The sequence below is a fragment of the Dendrobates tinctorius genome, unplaced genomic scaffold, assembly GCF_039654945.1.
Source record: "Dendrobates tinctorius isolate UK_male_01 unplaced genomic scaffold, ASM3965494v1 ptg000147l, whole genome shotgun sequence".
NCBI lineage: Eukaryota > Metazoa > Chordata > Amphibia > Anura > Dendrobatidae > Dendrobates > Dendrobates tinctorius.
The window spans coordinates 17704737-17722672 of record NW_027361814.1 but is presented as its reverse complement, the minus strand read 5'-3'; the positions used below and the strand labels follow the sequence as shown (position 1 = coordinate 17722672).

General features: G+C 40.1%; 1 protein-coding gene across 1 annotated transcript in view; it reads left to right on the top strand.

The window, feature by feature from the left end:
• COL17A1 (collagen type XVII alpha 1 chain) overlaps positions 1-15717 on the top strand; it is a 37396-nt gene extending 21679 nt beyond the window's left edge. Inside the window, exons 24-55 of the mRNA XM_073546498.1 lie at positions 36-98; positions 327-362; positions 1201-1254; positions 1534-1569; positions 1715-1750; positions 2166-2228; positions 3240-3275; positions 3381-3452; positions 3884-3910; positions 4702-4737; positions 4844-4876; positions 5082-5159; positions 6940-6975; positions 7081-7140; positions 8227-8289; positions 8633-8737; positions 8841-8918; positions 9005-9097; positions 9201-9254; positions 9344-9457; positions 10728-10775; positions 10907-11053; positions 11157-11267; positions 11397-11480; positions 11571-11669; positions 12046-12201; positions 12681-12824; positions 12981-13220; positions 13518-13670; positions 13760-13831; positions 14268-14330; positions 15327-15717. Coding sequence (XP_073402599.1) covers positions 36-98; positions 327-362; positions 1201-1254; positions 1534-1569; positions 1715-1750; positions 2166-2228; positions 3240-3275; positions 3381-3452; positions 3884-3910; positions 4702-4737; positions 4844-4876; positions 5082-5159; positions 6940-6975; positions 7081-7140; positions 8227-8289; positions 8633-8737; positions 8841-8918; positions 9005-9097; positions 9201-9254; positions 9344-9457; positions 10728-10775; positions 10907-11053; positions 11157-11267; positions 11397-11480; positions 11571-11669; positions 12046-12201; positions 12681-12824; positions 12981-13220; positions 13518-13670; positions 13760-13831; positions 14268-14330; positions 15327-15376 — 2540 coding nt within the window. The 3' untranslated portion in view covers positions 15377-15717. The remainder of the gene's footprint in view (positions 1-35; positions 99-326; positions 363-1200; positions 1255-1533; positions 1570-1714; positions 1751-2165; positions 2229-3239; positions 3276-3380; positions 3453-3883; positions 3911-4701; positions 4738-4843; positions 4877-5081; positions 5160-6939; positions 6976-7080; positions 7141-8226; positions 8290-8632; positions 8738-8840; positions 8919-9004; positions 9098-9200; positions 9255-9343; positions 9458-10727; positions 10776-10906; positions 11054-11156; positions 11268-11396; positions 11481-11570; positions 11670-12045; positions 12202-12680; positions 12825-12980; positions 13221-13517; positions 13671-13759; positions 13832-14267; positions 14331-15326) is intronic.
• The last annotated feature ends 2219 nt before the right edge of the window (positions 15718-17936 follow it).

The following is a 17936-nucleotide window of genomic DNA, read 5'->3' as shown; positions in this document are numbered from 1 at the left end:
CTTCAAACTCATCATGTCATCAATTTGCTTCGCAGGCGTGCCAGGCGAACCAGGTATGCCAGGATCTAGCGGTATGCCAGGACAGATGGGACTTAAAGGTAAGAAATATCCAATATATCCAGGTTCTATCTCTTAGTAATCCATAAAAGCCAGATCTTCTCATACTATGGTTTTTGTTTATCGCACGTTTGGTTGGGAATGTCAGATAAGAATCAGAATCCTTAGGTGGCGACAATTATGATTTATCCAAATTCTTAAAAATCAATTCAGTATGTTTTACTGTGAAATTAGATAAATTGTTACTAATTTTAACATCTCATCCGCAGGTACAATGGGTCCTGCCGGCCCTCAGGGAATGCCAGGTATGTAAACCCATATAATAAAATGTAAGATTCATAAGGGGAAACATAAAAGCTACAACAAATACAATGAAAACTGATTTCCTTGCTCCATTAACTCCACTAGTCTTCTCCTTCATACAGGTGTCTCAGCAACCTCCCTCCATAGAGTTAGATCATTAAAATCTGGCTACCAGTAATCACCACTAGGGGGAGCTGAGGTGCCTTCTCCATACTGTCTATCATTGAGCTCAGTATATAAATAGTATGCAGTAGGCGCCCTCTAGTGGTGACTGCAGGTAGACAGAATGTTATTAATTACCTCTACATCTTTGTGCGGGTTCTATAACTATGCATCAAGCTCTGTCTATTATAAGGACACTTTTATATTTAACTTAAAAATTGGCGAAAGATGGAGTGAATATTCAGCTTCAATTATTTGAAAACTTCTTTATAACAATATTTTAAAACTAGCTGAAAAGCCCGGCATTGCCTGGGCATAGTAACTAACGGTGGTTAGTTGTGAGCCCCCGTCCCCTTGCAGTGTGAGCACCCCTACCATTGCAGTGTGAAACCCCCTGTGTATTGTGAGCACCCCTTACTTTGCAGTGTAGCACATCCCGTATATTGTGAGACCCCCTAATCAGTTATAGTTGGAAATAAAGATGTGGTTACACAAACAGTCCACTTGATGTCAGCAGAGAGCTAGAGATGGCTTGATACATACACACACACATACATACATACACTCAACTTTATATATACTGTATAATCAGTTACTGATGTGAAATAACAGTGTATAATCCCACACATATATATTGACATGTTTGAAATTCAAGATTTTGTTTCTTTTTTCCATTAGGAACCCCCGGTCAGCAAGGTTTCAGAGGAGAAGCTGGTTCTCCAGGACCTAAAGGTAAGATTTTATTTAAGTAGTTTATCAAGATACATACCGTATGTTTTATAAATCAGATGTATTATAGATATGGCTAATAATATAGTACTATAATATACAGGGATACATATATGTCTGATAAATAAACCTAAGACACAATTATGTATCACAAATAGAACAGCGCCATCTACGGGCTGTATTTATATGAAGCATAGTCCGATCACATGGAGAAGGTTGTGATTATCTAGTATGAATTTTCTCTGCATTCCTTATATAATCGCCTTCTTATCGTTCTATCAGGTGACAAAGGATCCATTGGGCCACTCGGAAATAAAGGTAGAGACAATTCCCCGGCTGTTACTTGTGGCTATGAAATACTGTATCTTACAGCAGAATTATGTTCTATGACCCGGTACTTGGGGATTTGTCAAAGTTTTCCTCCTAGTATATGTTGTAATATTGTGTAATTGTCTTATTCTAGGTGACACAGGAGACAAGGGAGCGCGGGGACTTACAGGTCAGTAAAAACGGGTGATAGTTTTCAACTCTGAGAATTTTGCATTGGCGCATGGTTCTGTACCCAGGCGCTTTAGGCCTCCGTGCACTCCCACACAGGCATCATGTAAAGTGTTCTGTCATGTGCATTAGTCCTAACTCTGCTACCTTTATTTGCATGTACCCTGTATAGAGGACTTTCCATAAATAGGGGGGTGCTGCCAGCGCGCGTCGAGGGTGCTGGGTGCCAGCCGGTTGCACCCACAATCTACTCTGCCTTAGCTAAGGTGTTTAGATACAGTGGTGTTAGTAGATTAATAGAGTACATGCCTTGTCTAGTCCCAGGATATAGATGCTCCTCATATATAGACGTCCATATTTCCTTGAGTCTTAGGTTGTGTCTCCGTATAACCCTTTGCCATATTTCTAATATACAGGAGAACCAGGACCAAGAGGATTACCAGGACCCACCGGAGAACCTGGCGCTAAAGGTTCAGCAGGTGAGATATGACAACTCTTACACCTACGTCATCAACTCAACTATTTATAATGATCTGGCAAAACAATGTACAATATTGCCTTTATTTAGTGACTGTACGATCAGGCGGTCTTATTTATTTTGGATGCCATGTCTTATATCTCAATTTTAAAAAAATGTGATTTTTTTTTATTTTTAGAAACTATATATAGCACTGCATTTACTGTATATGTATACTGTATATAAAGTGATATACTGTATATGGAAAAATAAATTCTGAAAAAAAAGATTGCAATGTTCACTTTCGCCACTAGATGTCAGTACATTCAATAGGACTCAATGGCTAATAGCGGAATAGTGAAGTAACCGCTAGAGACAGTAGAGATGGAGCTGGTGGTGAGAGCTGTGATATCGCTGCCTATCTACAGATTTCGCCCTCATTGATCTTAATAAACTTTACAGAAAGATATCCATTAAGGTTTTCATTTTTATTAGCGTCGTGGGATTTAAATAGAACCTGTCCCTTGTCATAAATATGTAATATTTGGTAAGTTGGTGTGAATGCCACTGTCCTCCTGAACCGGATGTTGTTTTTCTTTTGTTCCTACTCCTTTCCGTTCCAGAGATATGGCCTCTTCTTCTCTGTAGTCTAGGTAGTCAAGGAGGCGTTGTCTTCAAGTAGAGTTGAGGGCCACGCCCACTTGGATAGATATAGTAGATTTTTATACATGAAAGATGGGACCGTATCTCAGGAATAGAGAGGCGCAGGAAGAAAAGAAAAACAGCTTCAGATTCAGAAAAACAGCGGCATTTATGTCAAGGTTAAAAAAATATATGTTTATATATATTTATGCATTTGTATGGTCATCTAGGAGAAAAGGGAAAGAGAGCCACTCTCTCCGATTCGATCATGTGGCACTATGCCAAACTACTAGCTGGTCGTGTTGGAATTGATTCCCAATAAATCACATTGGCAGCGGTAATGAGTGAGGAAACCATTTAATGTGTCTGCCTTTTCTCCATTTCCCTTCAGGACCTCCTGGACCAGATGGACATCAAGGTCAACGGGGTAAGCAATGAACCTAATACATGACAGTAGCCATGAAGGAATATAAGCCAGAATTCAATCCCATGAAGCCCGTATAATAATTATTAACCCTACATGTGATTTTAGGTGAACAAGGTCCTATCGGGCAACCAGGACCTAGAGGCCCACCCGGATCATCAGGAGACCCAGGCCTGCCAGGTACGGCCCTGAATGCCTTCTGGGGCTCATTTCTACAGCTTACTGGGGACTTTACCATTGCTACTTTCTTCCCATGATTTTTGGGGTTTGTTCACACAGAGGTCTTTTCTCACATGGATTTTGACTCCATAGGTAACACTCATCATAGCCTCCCAGCTTTAGGGGTTGTTTGCTGGGACCATCCATGGGCGCCCCCCTTGTACCAAATGTCACCGAAAGTTTAATGTATGAATAATTGATTGATTGCCGAGTGCCACAAAGCGCAACGTCTCCAGTTCCACATAATCCTTTCTGTTTAGTTGTCGCTTCTATTATTCATAAAGGGAAAGCAAATCCTCGTAGAAAGCCGCTCCTCCTGGCACAATGGTTACTCTTCTGTGTAGTCACATACACTAATAGATTCGATTACCTTCTTTTCTCTTTATTTTTAGGATTGGCTGGAGCACAAGGCCCACCAGGTAATAGAACGCAGCCTGTTGTGTTAACAAGAGATGTAGAGTCCCCGGCAGTGCCTGGGTTAATTATACAGAGTCCTCTCTACGTTAACCCATGACATTGAGGGTGGCTCTATTACACCTGGGCTACCGACACATATCGGGGATGGTCAGGGGAAAAAGTACGCTCAGCTGGAGTTTTTCAGAAGCCAGATCCACAGATCTTAATTGGTGCGGTTGTAAGTGGCTGATTTCCCTGCACTGCCCCCACAGGAGAAACAGAGTATTACACAATTCCCCCCCAAAAAGTCTGTCTGTGTAATTTAGACACAGCCAAGTTAGTTAATTCACCTTAACGAGCGCCGATCGTCTATATGACAAGTCATTCGGCGCTCGTTTACCGCCATTACACAGGCCGGAGAACAATGTGGGGAATATACTGTAACGATCGCCATGTGTCTCTACACAGTATCGTGCTGTTGGCAGCTCATCCCCTCAATTCATGTGCTGCCGATAACAATGATCTGCATACAGCAATACCGGCCTGAAGGATCTGACCACCCGAAAAACAAACCCCCAGCAGATAATCGGTTCCTGATTGTACCATAAGCCAGGAGGGGCCTATGGAAGGGAGCCATCTCTATAAATGCAAAAGCCCCCAAAAATATTTGACTATTCGAATTACACATTTTTTAAACCAGAAACACGCTATTAGCTGTAATCACTATAGCAATATAGATACTAACACCGAGTGCCCAATTTTACCATTCTTCCCAAAATTTGCTTTTCAATCATGTTTTTTCTGTTTATTTTAGGACCACCCGGCAATCCCGGACGAGCTGGAGCTAAAGGTAAATTTTACAAAATGTGTCCCTTACATTAATAATTATGGGTATAATTATGTTCTTTTCTTGCACTGTATTGGGTTCATTCATTTATTGTCACTTTTATTTATAGGTGATGCTGGCGACCCCGGAAGAGTCTCTACAGGTGTGTGTAAACAATTAGAAAAATATGGCCACTTTTCTTTAAGAAACAGCGCCATACTTGTCTAGAGGATGTGTCTGGTACTGCAGCTCAGCTACGTTCACTTCCATAAAATTGACCTGAGATGCCAGACATCCTAATGATCCACTTCTGTTAATCTTCTTATCTGCACTATACTGTATGCTTCATGCATATTTTTTTCTTCCAGATGGTAGCTCTTATACTATCCAGGGTCCACCAGGGCCACCAGGACCAGCGGGACCACCAGGATCACCAGGAGTTTCAGGTATGCTCGCACAGCTTGGAATATGGGATATATAAGCTAAAATCATACACAGAATCGGTCCCAGGTCACTGAAATGGGGCCCATGGAGAAAACGGGCCCTGGCATCTTTGCTTAATCTCTGGACTGTTGTTGATGGAATCCCATCTCCACAGAAGAAGAGAAGAGTGTAGTGAATTAAGCCAAGGAGTTTAAGGTGCTGCAGATGGTAGAACGTCCTCTGTATCTTCAGGACTTGGCAATTAGACAGGAAACGATAAGAATCACAATTTATGGCAGGAAAACAGTTCAACGGGTTTACTTGTTTTATTCCGTGAGAAGGAAAACACTTACGTAATTCATTGGATAGGTTTGAAAATCTCGCAACTCTCTCTACACCTCACAGGCATCACCTCCTCGGCTCGGTTCCTCACACATTTTCAGTGGCCTCTTCACATTACCGTCACCAGCCGGGTACGGCTCAGCCATTCTTTTCTGCCAGATACGGAGGATATTGTCAAGCCCATAGGATGCTTGCCCCTCGGACCTGCTTACTGTGGGCATTTTTTGGTCAGCTCACATCTGATTTTCTTGCCCCATGGCCATGACACTTCCATCATTAGCGACTCTCTCTCTCACCGTGTGGTATTTTCTGCAGTAATCCCACTCATCAAGTGCTCAACAACTTCTGTTGTTGCGGGGCAACACAGAACTAGACCCCAATCAGAGGACCATAAAACATCCAGACTCCTTATCTATGAACTGGTCCAATGTTTATATTTATGTTTCTCCCTCTCCCATATTGATAGTTCTGCTTCACGTCACTTGTCTTATCTATTGCATTTTTTCTAGGCTGTATTGTGCATAAATATGTGACTTCAGATTTTGTATTAGTCTAGCCTGATGAAGAGACCTAAGTAGTCTCGAAAGCTTGCAATGTGTTACCATCTTTTCAGTTAGCCATTAAAAGGTATCAACTACTGAGGACTCTCAATCCTGAATATTTTTCTATCCACTGGCTAACACGGTACAAAGATATACATCTTTCCTGTATCAACAACTTCTGTGGGACTCATTTCACCTTACCATGCTCTTAAAGCATGGCTTTAACTCTCCACATATGAGTGGCTGGTCTTTCCAACAGAGGTAGTCAACCCTCTATGACGTAGCCAGGGGTAGCACACAATACTTTACTAATGTGTCCCACCTGCAAGTCACAGGTGCTCTTGACCTCTGTAACTGACCATGAGTAGAGGGAAACAGAGGCCATTTCACCCTCTGACATGTTGGCCTGTTTTTCTGAAATATCTGCCACTGCTCCAAACTTCCACGAGGCCACTTACGAACCCACAGAGGAATACTGCCCTGGCGTCCATGGCCAAGCGCCATCCCTACACACTTTCCAATCAATTCCCAGAACACCACTTAGACACATATCGTAAATGTAATACGTCAAATTCACAAAGTATTCCAAAAATATGGTGCTACATGAAACACCGACATGGCAAAACAATAATAAGATGCAACAGCATTTCCTGGGACTAGAACGACCCAAGAATAACAACAGTAACTGTCACTTCTTAGAGGGTTTTGTTTCAACCCTCTTACAAAGGAACTTGAAAAAATGATGTGGGACAAAGAAGCACAAAGTTCGGTATTGCCATATATTCAGGAGTGGTGTAGTTAACCATCATCAGAAGACTGGGCCAGCTTACCTCTACATATGACCCTGGCATTACGATCTTGTCTTCTATGTTACTCTGTACCCTTGGTTTAGAATAACACTTTTCATGGTACTTTCTAGGTCCCATCGGTCCAGCCGGTATTCCAGGAGCACCAGGTAATATAAAAAAATTTCATATTATTGATATTAGTGATATAGATTATTAGCGAGATCACTTTCTAACAGTTTGGTAACGACTTACGCAATTTATTTTTCTTCTAGGTGCTAAGGGAGCAAGAGGAGAGATCGGAGAGCCTGGCGTTTCATATTCAAGACAAGAAAGTAAGTTTTCAAAATGCAAAAGTAGAGACTTAAAATTATTTCTTTACCCCTAAGAACCAATGGAGACACAGATCAATGTTAAATCTTCATTCAGACATCCATGAAACACAATCCGCGAACTGACAGTGACGCCTGAATTGGCTATGGGTCTCTCGACTGGAACTCAATGTAGGCTACCAAGGTGATCAAGTTTGGCTCAGTAGACTAGTTCGTGCATCGGGATGTGATTCAGGGATGACTGAATGAGGCTAAAGGGAAACGGTGAGCAGGACCATGCCAATCTAACTGATGGCAAGTGTCCCAAATTCCAATCATACTGTATTTAATCTTAGAGTTATGCATCGGGTAAAAGCATCAACTGGAAGGTTCTCACCCTTTGCTCCAATGACATGGCATGGGTGAAAGCTGCACAGTAGATGCTTCTTTTCGACCCCTTTACGTAGCACTTGCTGCAAGTTAGTATTACAACTATGTCCCCAATTCATCGTTTGCATTTTCTTAGGTATTTTCATCTTCTTTCTTTTTTCATTGTTGAATTTTGTGCCAAATTTATCAAAACGGTGCACGACGTTCGATGCAGTTTCCGCCAATTCAGATTTTTCTTTTGCTCTTTTTTTTGTGTGCCATTTTTAAAGTTAAAAGTTACACAAGCCTTTAAAATATTGCAGAATTTTCTTCAACTTCACGTTAAAAAAAGGAACTACAAAAAATATATGCTGGGGTATAGTGGAATAAAACTTTTTTTTTTAGAAAAGTCACAAATGATGAATTAGGCGAAAGCATCTGGAAGTGGCTGACACTGAATAAAAGAGAAAAGCCATGGGGAGATTAAAAGAGAAGCAAATACGGATCAAAGCACACAATGAACTAAAAAAAAATATAACAAATTTCGCTCCAAAAAAGGCGCAAATTTAATGATGAATTCGCCTTTGTTTTCTTTAAAGGATAGTTGGAGAAACTGTCAGTAAACGATGCAGCTCACGGTGGGGTGTATCGTTATTTTGCTGATGGGTTTCCTTTAATATATATACATGAAAATAAAATAAATTGAAAAAATTAAAAATAACATCTTGTAATCATCTCCAGGTTCATACGCAGCACAGCAAGTGCCAGGACCCCCAGGACTACCGGGACCACCAGGACCCCCAGGTAAGACTCTCGTTATAAAGGATCATCATCAGTATAATTTCTCGTACAATTGTTTGATGTCATCAAACTAAAATAAGCAAATACGTAAAATAGTAGTAGTAGAAAATTAGATGATTGATATGAATGATTAATTGAATAGTAATTAATAGACATGCAAGAACGTAGTAAAAAGGTAAAAGTAGACATTTGGCATTTGCATACATATGTCCACATAATGAACATCCATAATGAATATAGAAGTATAAAAACCCAAAGAAGAGAAAACATTTACTACTAAATATGACAAAAGGCTAATAAAGAACCTCAACCACCGAAAATAACCCTACGATTCCAATTATTTTAGGAGCTTCAATTCAAGGTCCACCAGGACAAGCAGGTGCTCAAGGTCCTCCTGGCGCTCAAGGCCCACCAGGTGCCTCAGGCCAAGCAGGTCCCGCAGGACCACCAGGTACGATATTGTATTGCAATCCTGTAACAATTGCTTTCACTTCATAATAAATAATATGGAGAACCTTTGTAGGAAACATTTTTCTTTCCTCTGTGATCAATAGGAGAAGCCAAAGATGGTAAACCAGGATCTCCAGGCCCAGCTGGACCACCTGGAACCGCAGGATTTGCAACAGCCTCAGGTATGAGAACAATCCTTTTCAAAATTGCCTGGATACATTGAAAAGCACTACTGATAGTCAAGACTGTTGTCCTGTTGTTTCTACAGATGGAACCATTGGTCTTCCTGGACCTCCTGGTCCACCCGGAACTAAAGGAGACCCAGGTGATCCAGGTCAAAGAGGCCAACCCGGCCAACCAGGTAAGATGCAGTTTTGTTTTTTTTTGCACTTTCACAATAAAAGCAACTTTAGTGCAATAGAAAAGATTCGGTATCATTTATAAGCATCTTCTTTATCATGTAGGACAACCAGGAGATCCAGGTCAACCAGGAGTTTCAGGACCACCCGGTCGTGACGGTCAGTTTCATTTTTTTTGTTGTAATATTATGAGATATATACACATACCTTGAACATCTCACTATAACAAACAGCATATGATATTGCAGGACCTGCAAGTGTTGGACCTAGTGGACCACCAGGCAATCCAGGATTACCAGGATCTCCGGGATCACCAGGATCACCTGGAAGTCCTGGCCAGCCAGGATCACCAGGAGAAAGAGGTAAAATACGTAAAACATCTATATCATGTGTTCTATTTAGATTGAAACCCAACTATTTTACATAATTCTTCTGTTCTTTGTACTACTGGGTATATCTACGACATACTTCCCTTTGTCCACGGTCTTTCTATTGAATTTTAGCCACATGTACTTGAGCTTCGGCATGAGATGTGATTGACAACTCTCATAGACTGGTATCAGCTTTATATAGCCTACCAATGTCGTTATATAGCGCGCATTAAAGGGGTTGTCCAGGTTTTTTAAATTGGCAGCCATAGATGTAAAAATAGCTCTCAGCACCCCTGACAATCAGCTATTTGAAGGGGCTGAGAGTCATGGCCCCTTTAAACAGTTGACTAGCAGAAGTGCCGAGAGTTGACCCCTTCGATCTAATATTGATGATCCATACTAAGGCTAGGGCATCAATTTTCCAACCTAGATAACCCCTTTAAATCTTTTCATCCACACTCTCATTGTTAATGAATCGCAAAAAACATGAATATTAAATATTTTATTACTTTTTTATTTCAATGGTTTGGGCTTCTATGTGGTCCATGAGTTGTTGGGGTCTGATGACCAACAGCTCAGTCCCTTGCCTGGTGCCTCGCCTTGTTCTCCTGACATCTGCTGTAAATATGTCGCAAGTTGGGAGATGTATGGAGCATGTTCATCTGCTGAGCCTGCTCCATAACCGGCAGGTGCTTGCTGGTTTCTATAGCAGACACCCGTCGGTAACTTCTGAGCTACTTCTTATAGCAGTTTAGATGCTGTGATAAATTGCGACCATGGCATCTAAGCAGTTAGGTGAAGGGACCTTCTGTCGCATCCTAAACAATCTTAGGGTATGGGGTCAATTTGGACTTTTGTTATGGGAATTCCTGTATTCATTCATTTTGAGCCCAGATACAAAACATTTTAGCTTGTAGATGCTTTCGAGAAATTACTAAGGGAGCATGCACCATGCCCTACACTTTCATATATAAGCCACACCTAAATGTCTACCCGGTCTAAAATCCGCGACAGACAAAATATTGCCGGGAGCAGTGCACCCACAAAGAGGACATAACTGTGCCAACCTTAGGGCATCCAAGCCAGAGCTAGCCACATGGCTCCGTACATTGCTGGGCACATTGACCCAGACCAGTCATTGTTCTAAAACAAATCATGATGGCGCAAAGTCTACATTGATGAATTACAATTTTGCATAAGTCTCCTGTGTCCACGGATGATCTGGTCACACTCACATATTCTCATTAATCACTTCTTGCAGGTGAAGCTGGAATCCCAGGTGCTCCCGGTATCCCAGGAAGTTCTAGAGGTGAGAACCAGTCCAGATATTCATCTCCGCAGGTTTCCGTTTCAAGAGAATGTATTGGTCCACCCAGGTCTTCTACACCACCTCAAACACCATCCTACAGCAGAGCATATAATCTGTTTTATTAATTTTAGGCCCACCTGGAGGAAGACCTGGCCAAGGATCACCAGGCCTACCCGGTCCTCCTGGCCCACCAGGTCCTCCTGGCCCTCCTGGATCTCCTGGCGATTCTGTTCGTGGAGCCGAAGAAGTTCAACAATATATTGCGCAATATATTCAAAGTAAGCAACTCCGCCGTGTTACTTACTAATAATACCTCTGCAGTGGATGTAAATAGAACCTTAACCATTAATATGAGATTAAATATAACACATTTGTATTTAGGTGAAAATGTCAGAAATTACTTAATAGGGCCACAGGGACCACCAGGGCCACCAGGTGGACAGGAAGTGGACTATGCAGAACTGGCCAGCCGGGTCATGAGCTACATAAGAGGTAAAGCCCAATGGTTCTGATATTGGGGAAAAAAGAGACATAGTTATATTTTTCTACATTTTCATATGGCCTTTACTAAACACTGATGCATGAGGATCTGGTGAACAAAGTGATCTTTTTCATCACTAGGTTCAGGCTTAACGTCGTCCGATGGTACAGGAACAATCCCCGGACCTCCAGTTACATATGAGGAAATCTTATCAATGCTGCAGAGTAAGTATTTAATAATAATAATAATAATTATTATTATTATTATATGTTACGAGGAAAGCCCAGAATAATAAAGTGACTGATATTTTCTAGCCTCTGGTTTGAGAATTGGCCTCCCAGGACCCCCTGGTCCACCAGGACTTCCAGGATTACCAGGATCGCAATATGGTGATTTAGCAGCTTTACTTCAAAGTAAGAAAGATTTTTTTTCAATGTGCAGAATGTTAATTATTCACCAGTAAATTACTGATGATATTTCAGACGTCCAACATTCATAGTCTGGGTAAGGGCCTCGATGTCGGGACCGGCCGCGGGTCTCCTGACCTGAAGCTAACAACTTCCTCTGAGCCTATGAGGCTGGAGAGCCGCAGTCGGTGTGATCATCGCGATCCATACTTGGATTGTGAAGGTCGGATGTGTGAAACCGGCCTTAAAAATTAGTTAGTTGTCCAATCAGTGTTAGTCAGTATAAACACATGCCTTATTAAAAAAAGGGAGAATAGTAACGTTCATTTTTCAATTTATTCACACATTACCAATTAGATTTATTTTGTATTTATTCATGTAGCATCAGAATTCAGAGGAGTTGTTGGTCCACCTGGACCACCGGGTCAAACAGGACGTCCAGGTCGCCCTGGACCCCCGGGACCTATGGGACCTCCAGGAGCTCCGGGCACTAGTCTGACCAGCTTCGACAAGGAAGACATTTCCACCTATCTCCAAAGTAAGTTGAGTACAAACTAAATATAAAATAGGCCCAAATTAATGTTGCCTAAACCCCGCCATACACTTTTGATGAATATCGGCTGAACCCACTGACTTTTGCAGGACTGGCAGACCATTGATGTGTGTATGGGCTTCCTGGGTCGCCCCTGACATTGGATAGTTGAGATTTCAACGCCCAATTCTATTGTTTTTAGAGGATGAGAGATAAGATGCTGCCAAAAATGTCTGGCAGCGGCTTTCACCTATCCCACAATGAATACCAAGTGCTCATGTGCACAAGGGAGTCGGGATAGATAGTGTCTTCCAAACAAATGTTTCGTCGGCAGCTTCCTCATGAGTCCTTAAATCTCAACAAAAAAAATTAAAGAAACCTTTGATTTTTAATTAGTTTTTCACATAATGTTCATCCTTTCACATGATCAAGGTTAAAATCCTTTCTAAGGTCAAATTATATATAACATTATTTAATTTCTTTAGGTACTGGGTTTGTCTCAGGCCCACCAGGTCCACCAGGACCTCCAGGACCACAAGGTCCACCAGGCAATGGAGATAGTCTGTTCTCTTATGCTGAAGACGACAGGAGCAGTCGCTTTAGGACTGAACTAATGGAATATCTGACAAGTAAGAATAAATTCACTAATCTAAAACACATATTGTTCCACTTCGACACGATGATGTATGGATGTGTAGAGAGTACGGAATATATTAGATATCCTTTATATGATAAGTATATTCATGTGGTTGTTTATCAATTAAAGGTTGTGAATTCTTCCACAGGTGACAACATTCGTAGATATGTCTCTGGACCACCAGGACCACCTGGGCCACCTGGCCCTCAAGGTATAAGAGGTCCTAAAGGAGACAGTGGTGTGATGTCATCATCCTCATTATCCAGTGGCTCCTCATTATCCAGTAGCTCCTCATTATCCAGTAGCTCCTCATCATCAGGATCGTTAGGATCGGCATTCGCCTTGGATTATAGTGAAGTCGCAAACCGAGTGGCAGAACAGTTTCAGAGTAAGTATCATGTGTAACCAAAAATTATGCTAGGGCCTCAGAACTCAACTAATGGCAAAGTTCCATCTTAATGAGGATCTCTGGGAGTCCAGAAATCAGACCTCCAACAATTATATTCCATTTTTTAATGGTGGAGAAAACCCTTTAAGTAAATCCCTAGTAGGAGTTCTTTAGGTTACTCATAATGGGGTTTTTTTGGGGATAATTTTACCCAATTCAATGAAAATGGGGTTAAGATTTACTAATTTCATACACATTTTAGAGCAAGGTGGTAATATTTTTGGTTTCTCTTTTTAGACCAAGGTTTATTTGGAGATATGACTTTAGGATTTCAAAGATCTGTTATTGCTGGTACTCAAGGGCCTCCAGGACCACCTGGACCACCTGGAATTTGTCAAGTATATGCAACCCATGCAAACATCACCACCGATCTCATGGAAGTTTTCAGACGTAAGGAAGATATTTTATGAAATTTTTTTTGTCAATATTTAGTTCCTTAAAGAGTCGCCAAGACAACTAAGACGCATTTTATTTGACAGGTCACGGAACCATTCCAGGACCACGTGGTCTAACAGGTCAGAAGGGAGACAGAGGATTCCCCGGTGCCAAAGGTGAGTCATAAAGAATTCTGTCTGAAAAAGTAACTTTTTAACTTTTGTTTATTTCGACATTTACTTTAGTAGTATGTAGATTTTCCAGTAAATCCCAGCTCACCATTGAGACACTTTTCTGTTTTCAATATCTGACCAGTCAAAAAATGTTCACACCAACCCAAAAAGACCACTAGCCTCCATTATGTATGCATTTCACATGTATTTATGCACATAATATATTTAGATAATATTTGTTCATACTGCTTTAGGTAGCCTCCATCATTGGGTCTTAATGGAGGTTCCCTCACCCCAACTGGACCCATTATAAGTCAGCGTGGTCCAGTGTTCACCATATAGGTCTATCTAACAATGAATCCGGCACAGTATCATGGCAGTCTAAGGTTGGCTGCCAATATTAGCCTTACTCATGTAAATATATATTATGTTTCCATAGGTGACAGAGGAGAGCAGGGATATGTTGGACCACAAGGACCCAGAGGTCCAAGAGGAGAGAAAGGTACGGTATCCCATAATTTTGTCCTTCAAATAGATGATAGTTACTGTAAAGTACATATAAATCCTATGTGGATATGGCCTCCACACTTTTCAACAGTCTAATATTTTTGGGCACACTTTAGATTCCTTCCATAAGGATTGGCCTACTGTAGAGGACTTTGTTAGGGGTGGTGTCCCCGGATTGAACAAAGATTTTAGTGGCTACTCATTTTTCAAATTATTGACCTCTCAGGCCTTCATTTAGTAATCACATTATGAAAGATATTTTTAAATGAGTAATAACATAGTGGTCCTGGTGGGCTGGAGGTTTCCATTATTCCAAGATGTTACAAATATTTTATTGTAGCTTTAATAATATCGAAACCACCATAACATTAAAAAAAAGTGGCTCTGATGGGCTTAAGGTTTCCATGGTCATTCTAAGATGTTTAGACTTATTTTTATTGTAGATTTATTAAGATCACACCACCAATATAACTGATAACATAATGGACCTGGTGGACTTGAGGTTCCCATTGTAACGTCAGGTGTATTTTATTGCAGATTTAATTAGCTCACCACCCATGTGACAGATAACATAGTGGATCTGATGGGCGTGAGGAGTCATTTCATTATGTTCAGAAGTATTCTATCGTAGATTTATTTAGATTATCACCAGTATAACTGATAATATAATGGACCTGGTGGGCTCGAGGTTTCCAAGATATTCAGATATATTTTAATAAGATCATCCAAAATGTACTGTAGATGAAAACATAATGGACTTGAGGTTTCCATTGCCATTCCAACATGTTTAGAAATATTTTATTGCAGATTTATTAAGATCACCCCCAATATAAAAGATAACATAGTAGACCTGGTGGGCTTGAGGATTTCAAGATGTTCAGATTATATTTCATTGTAGATTTATTTCGATCAGGACCAATATAATTCTGACCTGGTGTGCTAGAGGTTTCCATTAACATACATAATTTTTTTTATTTTTATTTTTTTAAAGGAGAACAATTTATCACCGGGAAACGGAAAAGAAGAAGCCTTGGCGTCTGACGCATTCATGTCCTTGCCATTGACTCATCAGCCCATGTTGCTTGATACGTTGTGACTAATTGGCCAGAGCTAAAAGTATATGACCCCTGCTCTTTTGCACTGACTATCCCTAAAAATCAGGATTTGACGCCTCCTAGCAGGCTCATATCAAGCAATACGGCTGAGTAATTTTTCACATCACAGCTTCCATTAATCAGAAGCCTCTCATGAATTTGGAGGAAAATTAAAGAAGTGTAAAGATAGTGATAGGTCTATCGATGTCATCAGTTGAAAAGGTCTTTGAATTCCTTGTACCATAGAAACATCCACGGGGCATTAAAAGTCATTTTTGCATCCGGTAACCTGTCGTCCTGGATATTGTGGAGGGGAGGGTGTCAAAATGGCAGTGATCAATAGGAAAAGTATCTGACACTGCACTGGAGATCACGGTGGCCATTGAGAAAGATTTTAAGATGTGTATAAGTTGTATTGTTCTAGATCAAGACTGGAAATCCAAAGTTCTAAGAAGTTGTATTAACCGCGAAATTGGACCAAATTTGTATAGTGTTCGATTACACGATTGTCTCTTCTCTATCATTTTATTTATCTTTTTCCTTATATACAGTACATTAGTCGTTATTGTGTTTTTATGTTTTGATTAGCTTTTATTATTTTTTTATGATAAATTCATTTTTTTTTTATTTCATTTTTTTTTTTTTTTTTTAAATTAAATACTGATAAGATGGATTGAGAGCTCCTGGGCAAAGTTTACATAAGAGAAAAATAAGTAGTATAATGGGGCCATATACTGGCATGCACTAACATGTGGCAGTGTGTGCAAAGTACCTGTATTTATTGATGCCATAGGGATGATTATTAATCAACTGCTACTTTACTGAGACAATTTATAGAAAAGCCACATAGAAACAAGATTTTTGTTTTCCAACTTATGACTAACTATGTTTTCACCTGCAATGCTATTTTCAACCTTCAAAGTTAGGGATCTAAAACTTTCCTTGCCTCTCTATGGAAACTGATGAAAAAATGGTGGCCAAGAGTAACCAATTGTATTGCAGCTTTAATTTCTCATCCCAAGTTAAGAAATGCAAGCAGCACTCTTTTTGGTTGTCTATGTCAGTTATCGACAGACAGCCCAATGTACCAAATCAAAATGTCACCTCTTTTTGTTAAGTTACTTAGTACTAACATTTATAAGCCTTTGTATCATCCCAAACCAAATGAACATAAGTTATTTAGCATTAACAAATAGAAACAGCCTTTGCTTTTAACACCAAATGAAAATTTCAACTCTTTCTGTTAAGTTACTTAGTATTACCATATAGAAACAGTAATTTCCTTCCAGCATCAAATGAAAATTTCACCCCTTTCTGTTAAGTTACTTAGTATTACCATATAGAAACAGTCATTTCCTTCCAACACCACTTGAAAATTTCACCTCTTTCTGTTAAGTTACTTAGTGTTACCGTATAGAAAGTCATTTCCTTCCAACCCAAGAAAATTTCAAACCTTTCTGTTGGTACTTAGTTTTACCATATAGAAAGTCATTTCCTTTCAACATCACATAAAAATGTCACCCCTTTCTGTTAAGTTACTTAGTATTACCATTTAGAAAGTCATTTCCTTCCAACACCACATGAAAATTTCACCCCTTTCTGTTCAGTTACTTAGAATTACCATATAGAAAGTTGTTTCTTTTCAACACCACATAAAAATTTCACCCCTTTCTGTTAAGTTACTTAGTATTAACATATAGAAATCTTAATTTCCTTTCAACACCAAATGAAAACTTCACCACTTTCCATTACTTAGTGTTAACGTATGGAAACATTTACATCCACCTAAAAAAGGACCTTATGAATCAAAAACAATCTGAGACAAATGTGTTTATCATTACATAAGCCCCGGCTTTCATGTGCTCTATTGCTGTGTTTTGCTTTTTTAACTAATATTGTATTATGATTATGACACATATTATAAGTTATTACCTGTAAATTAAAGAACTGCATCTCATGACACATTTGGACAACCCATTACTAGGCCAGGGTTACACTGTAAATTCCACCTTAAACATTCCACTTTATATCAGTCTCTTGTAAATGGCAAGTGTTACATAACTAATGCAGTTTTAGAACATTTATCTCTGCTGAAGTGTCCACTGCAATTGTGATGTGGCCTACTAATGTCACTCACGGTGTTGTGTGCCAGGCGATGTTCCAAGTCTTCATTTAGCTGTGGCCTTAAAGTGTACCAGCCATAGACAAGCCCTACAGGCAGCCAAGTAATGCTACCTCCGAGCTGAGCAATCCAGACAAACGCATTAAGGGGGTTGTTCAGGATTAGAAAGTTTTGACTATTTTCTTTAAAAAAAAAGTCATTTCTTACTATAGATTGTGTGTGCTAGAGCTCTGTTTATGCCAATAGTGGCATGCTGCAATACCAGACTAAACCCAATGACAGTTGTGGCGCTGTTTCTGGAAGCGATCAGCCATGTTTTTCTAATCCTAGCCACCAAATGTAACTAAAATCAATGGTGCCAGTGACAAGCTGCAAAAAAACCTCT